A 12,992-nucleotide genomic window follows, 5' to 3' on the forward strand; every position below is an offset into this window, starting at 1 on the left:
TAGAAGAAGAACCAATAACCGAGGCGTCTCCGCCAGGCGGCCATCTAAGCCCCAGCGTCCGAGACGCCGTGTTAGACGAGAATCTAGATTTTCCAGTCTCGGTGGGCTCCCTACGCGAGATCTTAACAAGATTCCAACAGCAAATGAATCAGACCTTTCGACAACAGATGAGCACTACACTGCAAGATGAAATTCGGAAAAATATGCTAATCTACTGCGCTGAGAGGACGGCTCCGAAGAGGCCCCTCAGTCTAGGCGTCAATCGGATAAGCAGAATGCCGCTCAGTTTCAACGTTTGGAGTGCTGGAGAAGGTTCTCGTCCACAAGAAAGCAGGGGAGTCAGCCCTGTGCCTGAGCACTCGGGAAATGGCCGTGACCCCCCCACCTTCTTACCTCGAAGGGACCCGGTCATACGACCATCGTCTAGGGGAAGCCCACCAGCCGTCTTACGGCCAGCCTCAAGGCGTCAAGAACATTATGAGGCTGAATCTGAACTATCAGACACCGGGTCCACTCCTGTGATGGAAGATCCGCCATTTTATCCCACTACACGTGGACCGACCCAGATGACGCCCCATAGGGTAAGCATGCGCCCCCGCCTGCTATCCAACCGTCGTGAACCAACCTATCATATTCAGCAAGGGCTCAACAACCTGACGTTAAGGCACATGAGTACCCCTTTCTCTGACGAGATCATGAACGCCCCGAAGGAACCCAAGGTAAAAACTCCTACAATTGAAGCTTATGACGGGACCACCGATCCCGATATGCACCTTGTCGCATACCGCCATCACATGTACGTTCAGGGAACCAATGAAGCCACTTGGTGCAAATACTTCCCAGCCACGCTTAAAGGAGTAGCGTCTAAATGGTTTGAACGGCTTCCCCCAGGATCAATTGCCTCTTTCAACGAACTATAGACTTTGTTCTCTACGAGGTTCATGGCACACAAGGAAGAAAGGAAAACCAGCATGCATTTGGGATGGATCCAACAAGGGAAAGACGAGTCCCTAAGAAGCTACGTGAAGCGTTTCAATCTAGAGGCTGGACAGATCCCAGACTTACCTGATGGCGTCTCTTTTGATAATTTTATCAGGGGATTGAAGAAGGGATCCTTCAAGTTTGACCTGGTTAAGAAGAGTGTAAGGACTATGGCCGAGGTCCTGGACGAGGCTGAAGCATTTATCCATGCAACAGAAATATGCAGCGCGTCAAAGGAATGAAGGATTGGAGAAACAACAGACTCCTCCGGGAAGAAGGATAAAGTGGACCGAAAATCCCCACGAGTGAATGGCACATGGGCTCTCTCAAAAGATCATGATACCAACTTTCCTGGGCACAAGAGAGAACGACCGCAAGAAAGGGAATATTTTGAGTATAACACAGATCTTCTTACCATACTAAAAGACGTGGGGACAAGGTACGACCTTGATCGACCTTTCCCCATGAAGTTTCCTGCTGAGACTCGAGATCCCAAATTATATTGCCAGTTCCATGAAGATATAGGACATGAAACCAAGAATTGTAGAAGCTTGAAGAGGGCTTTAGATGGCCTAGCCTCCAAAGGACACCTCAAGAACTACTTACAGAAGAATGTTCATGGCTTTGGAAAAAACCAATACAAGAAGAACAAGTCACCTGCCTCGCCGACTAAGGGACAACACAGCGACGGAGGATTTGTAGCCGTCATATCTGGAGGACCGGCCGCTGGAGGACCCACCATGAGAGGACAGAAAGATTATGCTCGCCGCTTAGGACAAGTGCTGCTGTCAGCCAAAGCGCCCATGGATCCATTCCCAAAGATAGAAATATGTGAGTCAGATGGCGGACGGATAGCCACGCTGCATGATGATCCCCTTGTGGTTGAATTCAAGATATCTAACATGAGAGTTAAACGCATACTAATAGACACGGGAAGCTCGTCCGACATAATGAGTCTAAAATGCCTCAATCGCCTAGTGCACGACCCCAAAACCATCGAAAGAATTCACTATCCCATCATTGGTTTTGGAGGGAGTATCATTCACCCTGTTGGCGTCATCACTCTGCCGGTTAGAATTGGGGATAGGAAGAATGGGCGAAAGATGGAGGTGGACTTCCTAATTGTTAAAGACTTGACTGCATTCAATGTCATCTTGGGACGACCCACCTTAAACAAGATTAAGGCTGTAGTCGTCACCCATCTGATGCTTCTGAAGTTTATGTGCGATGATGGAGTTATAGGAACCATACATGGAGATCAACAACAGGCTAGGGACTGTTACCTGACGACCCTCAACCCGTCAGCATGGAAGCAAGATTCTGCCGAAGTCAGAGGAAAACGAAAGCATGAAGATGAACCCCAAGTCGCCAAAGAAACTAGACCCGTCCTAATAGAAGCGGTCAAAATTGAAAAAAGTGGCTGAAAGTAGTGAAGGAAATAATGCCCTTGGTCCAAGTATGCATTCGATGTTAAGTCTAATAAATGCGGTTCAGTATTAATTAACAAGTTAATAATTCAGTGAGATCAAGTGAGCTGAATGCCTAGCTAGAGGCCGCTTCAGTTCAAGTGGAATTAATGATATTAATCCACAGCTTACTCTTGACTGAACCCGTAGGGTCACACAAATAGTACGTAAACGGATCAAGTATTTAATGGCATTAAATACTCCATCTATGGATATTCGGAATCGACGGATCTTGGTTTCAGTGGGAGCTGAGATCGTCACAGGCAAGAAATGAATACTCCGGAAACGATGATATTGCCGGAAACGGAAATATGGATCGTATCGGAAATATAAATATTATCCAAGTCGTAGATGTTGCCGGAAACGGAAACATGGTACGTATCGGAAAATATTATCGGAAATGGAAATATTGCTGGAATCGGAAATATTGCCGGAAACGGAAATATTGTCAGAATCGGAAATATTATCGGAATCGGAAAATAATTCCGGAAACGGAAATATTAAATATTTGTTCGAAACGGAAATTGATTCCGGAATCGAAAATATTGAATATTGTTCGTATCGGAAATGAATTCCGGAATCGGGAAATTAATCGGAAGCGTATCGTACGAATTAGCATCGGACGAGGCCTGCCAGACGAAGGCCCAGCACGAAGCCGGGCCATCGCCCAGCAAGCCAGCGCGCCACAAACGCACCAGCCAAGGCTGCGCCAGGCCCACCGCAAGGCAGGCCCAGCGCGCGCCAAGGCTACGGCAGCGAGTGGGCTTGCGGCAATGGGCTGCGAGCTCGCGGGCTGCGCGCGCGCGCATGGCGCCCCTCGTGGGCTGCTGTGCGTGCGTGTGTGTTTGTGTGCTACTCGAATCCTAAAGCTACCGGGATTTGTCATATGATTAAATCTAATCCTAAAAGATTTAGTTTATTTAATTAGAGTCCTAGTAGGATTTTAATTAAATAAATTAGTATCCTAATAGGATTCCAAATCCTTTTCCATAACTCTATAAATAGGTGCCTAGGGTCACATATTTAGATCGAGCATTCAAGTATTCAAAGTGAGTTTTGAGAGCAAAATTCAGTCATACAATTGCCTATAAAGTGCCGAAAATTCTAAGTGTTGTGGGGTTTTTCCGGTGAGATACCTTGGAGGTTTCTTGGTAACTTTTAAAGATTAAACAAGATTGTATTTTTATAGAGAGAGAAAGTAGAGAGAAGGCAGAGCAGCAATTGCTCTAGAATGTATTGATTGTGACCCCTTTTTCTAGGGAAGTGGGAATATTTATAGTACTAGGTTTTTGTGGGAATGACCTAACATTCCCCTTACATGATTGGCTGGGGAATGGGAGGAGGACACGTGTCCTTTCTCCTTACAATTCTCTGGTCCCTTTTAGCAATAGTGGGCTATTTGGGCCTATTGTGCTTAGTCATTCACTTGGGATACATACTAATTAAGCCCTTTTCCAGGTATAGGTTTTATACGTACATTTATACACACTTAAATACATACATTGTAGATACCTAGATTAATACTCATGCCCCGGAGTAGACTTCGTATGATTTCTGCTTAGGGGGCGCAATACGTGCCAGGTGTCACATCCTCATTGGTACACGAAGGCACGGTAATTTTGCCCACAACATTTGCCCCTCAAGAAGGGCATTTCTGGAAACACTTTCCGGGTATCGCTTCTTGACCTTTGATTTGCATCTTCATCTTTGGGTCAGGTGTTGAGGGGGTGACACGTGTCACCTTTCTCCATTTTGCCCCTCCCTATATATATAGAGGGGGGGGGGTAAATTTCATTTTTTTACATTTCGTTTTCACAGAGCTCTCATAGGCGATTTCCGGCGTATTCCCACCACCATCAGGCGATTTCCGGCCACCACGAGACTCATCCTTTTCCTCGTCAAACTCATCCTATTCTTCGCGAAACTCATCCTGTTCTTCGCGAAACTCATCCTGTTCTTCACCGAGTATCTCGCAGATCTTTCAAGGTTAGTTTTCGCCTTTCTTTCTTGTTTTTGCTATCCTCTCGTCACTTTTCTCTTTGTTAGCGGCCGACCTCTTAGTAGGGGTTTGAAGGTTTTATTTAAGATTTTTCCGCCGTTCATCTTTTGTCGGGGCGGACGTCCAATCACGTCTTTTTCTTCATTGTTGGTCACTCCTAAGCCGTGCTTCGTTCACTATGATGAAGGCATGGCTAGAACCAAGCAAACGGCAGATCCTACGCGCCTGCGCTTGCGGGAAGAAGCATCGACACCCCTTAGGGAGAGATATTCTTCCACTGCCTCGGCAGTCGACGAAGAATTTGCCGAACTCTTTCAAGAAATCGACGAGTATGTCGAGGCGGGGGAGCAGGCGGCAAGCTCGTCGGAGGGTACAGCGAGCCAGGCAGTGGGGGAGCCAAGCGTCGCTCCATTGTCAACGGCCGCCGGGGAGCAAGAGGCTGCTCCCCAGCTTGTTAGGCCCAGAGGACGGGAGGAGGCCCAATTGCTTCCGTCAGAGATTCACCAAGACGTGGGCTGGATGCGGTGGCTAGACAGGCACGGAGCCAAGATGAGGGATGACCTCTGTGTGGGGGAAGGGTATCAAATGCGCGTGCCGGCTGGTCTGGACTCGACCGTCAGCCTGCTTGCCGAGGGAGAATTCCCTGTGTATGCCGCATCCATCAAACTCGGCATGAGATTCCCTCCACACCCCTTCGTTGTGGAGGTGTTAGATGGTTTTAACATTGGGGTGGCCCAACTGACCCCCAACTCATGGGCGGATATCTTTGGCTATATTGCCAAATGTGCGCTGAACGACGTGGAGCCGTCCTTCAACGCTTTTCTGCATCTGGTCTCCCTCTCTCGTTCCCCCAGCGCCGCCAAAGGGTGGTTTAATCTGAGCAGCCGTGGTACCTACCAGACAGTGGTCGGCAAGCTCAGCAAGTGGCATATGTGGAGAAAGAGGTGGGTCGTGTTTTACACGGACGACCAGGAGATGTATGAGCGGATGAGCCGCTGGAACTGCAACGCCAACTACATGGATCGTGACGAGCCCCATCCACCCCTTACTGCCGAAGAGTGGGATCAGATAATGGTCCTGTTCAGGGCCAACACTTACCACTTAACAGTGGATAAGAGTTTCCATGTGCCGGCCGAATGGTTGCCGCACATTAGCCAGTTTCGCAACGAGGCCTTTCTAGCGGCCGTAGGCTTAGGATATTCCATGACTCGAGGTTGTATGCCAATTTATGTGCCGCTCTGCCTTGGTCTTATTTATCTTTCTAACTTTGGATTTCTTTTGTTCACAGAGGAAGGAATGAGCAAGCTGTCGGCGGCGGATACCGGGAAGGGCGATATGACCGATTGGATGGCAGACATTTATGAGGCCAAAATGCAGAAAGCCAAGGCCGAGTTGGAGGAGAAGGTGAGTATTCTCTTAGGTTGTTTTTGCAAGTTAAGCTTCCCCCGTCCAGTGTCCACAGTGGACGTCTTTTTAGTGCTCGTCACTTTTTAATGACGGGCCCCTTAGTTAGTGTTTTTCCTGCGGTTGCCAAGGTGCGCCTCGTCACCTTTTAATGACGGGCCCCTTAGTTAGTGTTTCTCTTTACAAGTGACTCGTGGTTGATAGGGTACGCCTCGTCATTTTCGAGACGGGCGTCCTTTTTAATGACGAGCCATTTTTCCATGAGTTCTTGCACTTGATAAGGTACGCCTCGTCATTTTTAGGACGGGCGTCCTTTTTAAATGACGAGCCACTATTTAGTGACTTGTGATTGATAAGGTACGCCTCGTCATTTTGGAGTCGGGCGTCTTTTTAATGACGAGCCACTATTTAGTGACTTGTGATTGATAAGGTACGCCTCGTCATTTTGGAGACGGGCGTCCTTTTTTAATGACGAGCCACTATTTAGTGACTTGTGATTGATAAGGTACGCCTCGTCATTTTTGAGACGGGCGTCCTTTTTAATGACGAGCAACCGTTCTTCGCGTGACTTGTGATTGATAAGGTACGCCTCGTCATTTTGAGACGGGCGTCCTTTTTAATGACGAGCCACTATTCTGTGAGTGACTTGTCATTGATAAGGTACGCCTCGTCATTTTGAGACGGGCGTCCTTTTTAATGACGAGCCACTTTTCTGTGAGTGACTTGTGATTGATAAGGTACGCCTCGTCATTTTTAGATGGGCGTCCTTTTTAATGACGAGCCACTATCTGGTGAGTGACTTGTGTTTGATGAGGTACGCCTCGTCATTTTTAAGATGGGCGTCCTTTTTAATGACGAGCCACTATCTGGTGAGTGACTTGTGATTGATGAGGTACGCCTCGTCATTTTTAAGATGGGCGTCCTTTTTAATGACGAGCCACTATCTGGTGAGTGACTTGTGATTGATGAGGCACGCTTCGTCATTTTTAAGATGGGCGTCCTTTTTAATGACGAGCCACTATCTGGTGAGTGACTTGTGATTGATAAGGCACGCTTCGTCAATTTTAAGATGGGCGTCCTTTTTAATGACGAGCCACTACATGGTGAGTGACTTGTGATTGATGACGAGGCTTAATATTTGACTGTCCTTTACTTTCTTTTTTAGCAAGCTAAGGACGCGGCTAGGGCGTCAGGGAAGAAGAAGGGGACGACTCTGTCCCAGCTGAAGAAGAGAGCTGTGCCAGCTGGCTCGGAGACTCCGAGTACCTTCAAGAAGCCAAAACCCCTACCCCGCCGTCTCGTGAAGAAAGACGAGTCGAAGGTTGCTGAGGGGGGATGCCCTGATGACGAAGAGATGGGCGTGGACAAGCCGTCTCTGGTGGTGGACTTGGTGTCCAAATCGAGGTCCGGTGGGCATCCGGACGAGCTGGAGGACCCTCTTTCTGGAATCCCGGCCGACGTCCGCTCTCAGATACCTGCGGAGGTGGCCCGCCGAGCTAGGTCTTCGGGCGGTAAGTATTATTCGAACGTCGTTCAGACGTATCGAGCCTCCTCTGGCAGTTCTTCTTACTCTCCGCGTCATCCTAAGGCCGTTGTTTTTCCTATAGCCAAAGACAAAGGGAAGGATGCAGCTGCTGCTGAGGACGAGAACGTACCTGCTACTCCCCACTATTCGTCAAAGGATAGGGTGGCTATATGCCGCAAGGTTTTTAAGGCCGTCCCCGCAGAGTATGTTGCTTCTCTTCCTGGCCGCAAGACTGACGCCCAGTTTGGTGCGATCCAGGCCACTCTTCTCGACGTAAGTCTATTTCCAACTTGCTTGTACTTGTCTTCTCTTTTAGTCATTTACTAACATGTAGCTCCTTTTGCAGTTGTTCTGCCGCATGGAGTTCTGCAAGAGTTGGAAGACCCGCACTGCTGAGGAGCTCAAAGCTCAGGTGGCTGAGTCCACCCACCATGGCGACTATGCGTTCAAATCCATTGAAGAGGTCTGCCTGCAGATGCAGACGACCATAGACCTTCAAGCAAAGGAGGTAGCTTCATTGAGGTCTGACAAGGCCGAGCTGCTTAAGAAGATCTTGGCGTAGGACAAAGACATGGTGACAATGGTCGAGGAGGCCAAGACAGCGGCGGCGGAAATACGGACGCTTTAGGACCAGTTGCGGGAGTACCCTCAGGTCAAAGAGGCGGCTGAGGAAGCCGAGCATCTTCGGGGGGAGCTGGAGACGGTCAGGTCGCAAGTTTGCACCTTGCGTGAGCGTCTTCTGGAATCCTATGATCAGGGGGAGCAAGCGGCCAAGGACGCTGTGAAGCACGCCTGGGAGAGCCATATGCCAGAGTATGATCTCGCGTGGTTCCAGCGGCGATTGGAACACAGTGCCGCTGTGTTGGCTGCTGAGCGTCTCGGTCAGCCGCCCCCTGAGTTTGTACCTTCTGATGATGAGGACGATGCGGCTGCTCCCTGATTTGCTTCCTTCCAAGTTCTTCAAAATTTTATTCAAGTGTTCCCATGCCTAAGGGCAAAAACAATTATTTTGTTAAGTTTTGGCGCTGCTGGCGTCTGTACCATTGTGCCTGCTGAGCACACAACAATTTCTTTCTTTTTTGTTTTTGAATTCTGGGCTACTTTTACACGCCTTTCTACGGGCGTTGTTTTATAAGTAAATAGGTTATTTTGTTTCTTCTTTTATCTCGCATTTATTTGCTCTTCGTAATTTGATTATTCCTTAATCAATAGGCTTAATCAATAGGTATGGTAGCCAAGGTGCAACTGAGTGTACACTAAGCACGTTGGTGCCGCAGGCAACTGAGCATGCGCTAGGCACTACTATGGTCGTCTCTTTCTTTGGCGAGTATGTCTATAACGTTATTGATTGACGCGAGTCAATCAATAGGTATGATTGCCGCTAGACATGCTCGTCAAATGGACTGGACGGCCAAATATTCGTGCCGCCGAACTTCTGAGCAAACAACCCTTGTTTCGAAGTTAATCGTGCCGCTGAACTTTTGAGCGAACAACCTTTGTTTCGAAGTTGTTGGTGCCGCTGGCAACTGAGCATGTGCTAGGCCTCACTTTGGTCGTCGCTTTTTTTGGCGAGCGTGTCTATAACGATATTGATTGACGCAAGTCAATCAATAGGTATGATTGCCGCTAGACATGCTCGTCAAATGGACTGGTCGGCCAAACGTGCATGCCGCCGCACTTTTCAGCAAACAACCTGTTTCAAATTATTGGTGCCGCAGGCAACCGATCATCCGCTAGGCACTACTGGGGTCGTCTCTTTCTTTGGCGAGCATGTCTATAACGTTATTGATTGACGCAAGTCAATCAATAGGTATGATTGCCGCTAGACATGCTCGTCAAATGGACTGGACGGCCAAATATTCGTGCCGCCGCCCTTTTGTTTCAACGTTGTTCATGCCGCTGAGCTTTTGAGCAAACAACCTATGTTTCAAAGTTGTTCATGCCGCTGAGCTTTTGAGCAAACAACCTATGTTTCAAAGTTGTTCATGCCGCTGAGCTTTTGAGCAAACAACCTATGTTTCAAAGTTGTTCATGCCGCTGAGCTTTTGAGCAAACAACCTATGATTTAAGGTTTATTTGTGCCGCTGGCACTTACTATGCCGTACTGGTCGGCCAGCGGCTTGCTATACTGGGAAGGGAGTTGGATAGGTGATCAGCCTACAACTTGTTGCTAATCTGGGCCACTTCTTAGGCTTCAAACAATTAGTCTTGCCGAGAGTTTTTGCTAATCTGGGCCACTTCTCAGGCCGTCATACAATTAGGCTTTGGTTATGCATTGGAGTGTATATTTTTATATTCATTGTTCGAGCAATAAATATTGTGAGACAAAATAGAGTAGTATTATTTATAACTTTGCAAGGCGAATTTAGCCGGTTACAAAAGTAATTACTACCCTACTATGACCATTAGAGGCCGCCCCTTGGGCAATGGATCGTGGTAAGTAAGACAAGGCTTAGCACATATCTAGAAGAAATACTTCTTGAGATTGTCGGCATTCCAAGTGCGCAAAATAGGCCGGCCTTGCATGTCTTGAATGCGGTAGGTTCCATCTCTAACCTCATCATAGATCTCGTAAGGTCCCTCCCAAGTGGGCGTCAGCTTACCCTGTTCATTTGCTCGTCCTGTGGACTCCATTTTCCCGAGGACAAAATCTCCCACTTTGAGCACTCTATTAGAGACTCTCTTGTTGTATTCTCTTGCCATCCTTATCTTGTACAGCTGTTGTCTGAGCGCTGCATTTCCTCTAACCTCGGGCAGAAAGTCCAAGGCTGCTTTCATTGTCTCCCAGTTAGCATTTTCGTCGTACAGCATGACTCTCAACGTCGGTTCACACATTTCTATGGGCAGGACAGCCTCGGCGCCATAGGCTAGCAAGAAGGGTGTTTCACCGGTTGAATTCTTAGCCGTAGTGCGGATGGACCATAAGACATTTGGCAGCTCATCAGCCCACAGACCTTTGGCTTCGTCAAGCTTCTTTTTCATTCCTTCGGAGATAATTTTGTTGAACGCCTCAACCTGACCATTGGCTTGGGGTCGTCCAACTGATGCAAAACAAGTGTGTATACCGTGATCTGCCAGCCACTCTTTCAGCTTAGGCGTCTCAAACTGGGGCCCATTATCAAAGACGATAGCCTGTGGAATCCCAAAGCGAGTCATGATGTTCTTCCAAATGAATGCTCTCACATCAGTAGTTTTTATGTTTTTGAGCGCTTCTGCCTCCACCCATTTGGTGAAGTAATCTACAGCAACGATGACATAACGCCTTCCTCCTGGTGCGGTCGTAAATGGGCCTAGAAGATCCATCCCCCATTTAGCGAATGGAATTGGGCTTGTAATGGGCGTCAGAACTCGTGCTGGTTGGTGTTTTAGGTGAGAAAAGCGCTGGCATTTATCACACTTCTTGACCAGTGAGATTGCGTCCTCCTTAAGAGTCGGCCAGTAATAGCCGGTTCGAAGTGCCTTTTCAGCCAAAGCCCTTCCACCAATATGCGAGCTGCACAACCCCTGATGAAGGTCTTCTAGAATTTCCTGCCCCTTCTCAGGTGTTACACATCTTAACAAAGGACGGGAGTAGGCCTTTTTATAGAGGGTGCCGTTCCACATTTCAAACCAAGAACATTTCTTTTGAAGTCTTGCCGCTTCCCTTGAGTCTTCGGGCAAGACTCCATTCATTTTGAAGTTCACTATGTCATCCATCCACGTGGACGTTCTGTCAAGAGTTTCCACCTCCATTTGCTCAACACTTTTGTGCTCTTTTACCTCCCAAAACACGTGCCGAGGGGTATCACAGGACGCTGAACTTGCCAACTTTGACAGGGCATGAGCTTGGTTATTTTCCGAGCGAGGGACTTGCCTTACTTCAAAACGTTTCAGTGGCTCTACTTCCTGATGGACGGCCTGCATGTATTTGACCATAGTCGGATCCCTAGCTTCGTAGGTCCCATTAACTTGGCTCACAATCAGTTGGGAGTCAGATAGTGCTACAATATCCTCGGCGCCTGCGGCCTTACACATTTTAATGCCACAAAGCAGAGCTTCATATTCGGCTTCATTATTTGACGCCTGGAAGTTAAATCGCATAGCATACTCAAAAGTATCTCCTTCTGGGGAGTGACAGATTATCCCTGCTCCACATCCATTCTGTGTGGATGAGCCGTCTACATGCACTGTCCACACCGTGTTTGTATTCTTGGCAAAGTCTGGCCTCGTCATTTCAACAATAAAGTCGGCACATGCCTGCCCCTTGACAGCTTTCCTCGGCTCATAGGTGATATCAAAGGCGTTCAGCTCTATTGCCCAATTTAGCATTCGTCCTGACGCCTCCAGCTTTGTGAAGGGCAATTTGAGCGGTTGATCTGTGTAGACCACTATTTTGTGAGCTAAGAAATAAGGACGGAGCTTTTTGCTGGCCATGAATAGAGCTAAGCCAAACTTTTCCATTGTAGGGTATCTAACTTCAGCATTTTGAAGAACATGACTGACAAAATTGTTAGGTTATGATACATATGATAATACATAAATCATGCGGAAACAACCATTAAGCCAGGAATACATATTATTTACACATAATCATATAGCATAATTTAGATGCATACTCTTTGTTGCGTGCCTTCCCTAGCTGCGCCCGAACCGAACAAGAACAAGTCTTTAGGACTCCAAGTGTCGTCCCTCCGTAGATAGTCCACAGCACGTCCGGATCCGCCTTAAGATTGACCAACTAGAATCGCCCTTAAGGTACTAGAATTTTCGGCACTCTTAGGTAAGAAATATGACTGAATTTTTCTCTCAAAACTCACTTTGAATACTTGAATTAATCTCTTGAAAAATATGTGACCCTAGGCACGTATTTATAGAGTTATGGAAAGGGAATTGGAATCCTAGTAGGATACGAATTAATTAAACTTAGAATCCTACAAGAACTCTAATTAATTAATTTATCCTTTTAGGAATAGGAATTTAATCATATACTAATTCTAATAGTTTTAGGAATCATGCATGAACACAAACTCACACACACACGGCAGCCACGAGGGCCGCCCTTGCGTGCGTGCGAGCAGCAGCCCACGCAGCGAGGCCATGGCCTTGGCGCGCGCTGGGCCTGCCTTGCGGTGGGCCTGGGCGCTGCCTTGGCTGGGCGCGCGTTTGGCTGGGCGCGCGTTTTGCTTGCTGGGCGATGACCCGACTTCGTGCTGGGCCTTCGTCCGGCAGGCCTCGTCCGATGCTAATTCGTACGATACGATTCCGATTAAAATTCCCGGTTCCGGAATTCATTTCCGATGCGAACAATATTTAATATTTCCGATTCCGGAATCAATTTCCGTTTCGAACAAATATTTAATATTTCCGTTTCCGGAATTATTTTCCGATTCCGATAATATTTCCGATTCTGACAATATTTCCGTTTCCGGCAATATTTCCGATTCTGGTAATATTTCCATTTCCGATAATATTTTCCGATACGTACCATGTTTCCGTTTCCGGCAACATCTACGACTTGGATAATATTTATATTTCCGATACGATCCATATTCCCGTTTCCGGCAATATCATCGTTTCCGGAGTATTCATTTCTTGCCTGTGACGATCTCAGCTCCCATTGAAACCAAGATCCGTCGAT

The 12,992-nt window shown here is 47.5% G+C and overlaps 1 protein-coding gene across 1 annotated transcript; it reads left to right on the plus strand.

The window, feature by feature from the left end:
* The first annotated feature begins 5,741 nt into the window (after positions 1–5,741).
* LOC130472339 (uncharacterized) lies at positions 5,742–7,776 on the plus strand. Its single transcript, XM_056843015.1, has 2 exons — positions 5,742–5,850; positions 7,016–7,776. Exons 1-2 carry the CDS (start codon positions 5,743–5,745, stop codon positions 7,700–7,702), a joined length of 795 nt encoding a protein of 264 aa, XP_056698993.1. The 5' UTR covers position 5,742; the 3' UTR covers positions 7,703–7,776.
* The last annotated feature ends 5,216 nt before the right edge of the window (positions 7,777–12,992 follow it).

This window comes from Spinacia oleracea, chromosome 4 (genome assembly GCF_020520425.1).
Source record: "Spinacia oleracea cultivar Varoflay chromosome 4, BTI_SOV_V1, whole genome shotgun sequence".
Lineage (NCBI taxonomy): Eukaryota > Viridiplantae > Streptophyta > Magnoliopsida > Caryophyllales > Amaranthaceae > Spinacia > Spinacia oleracea.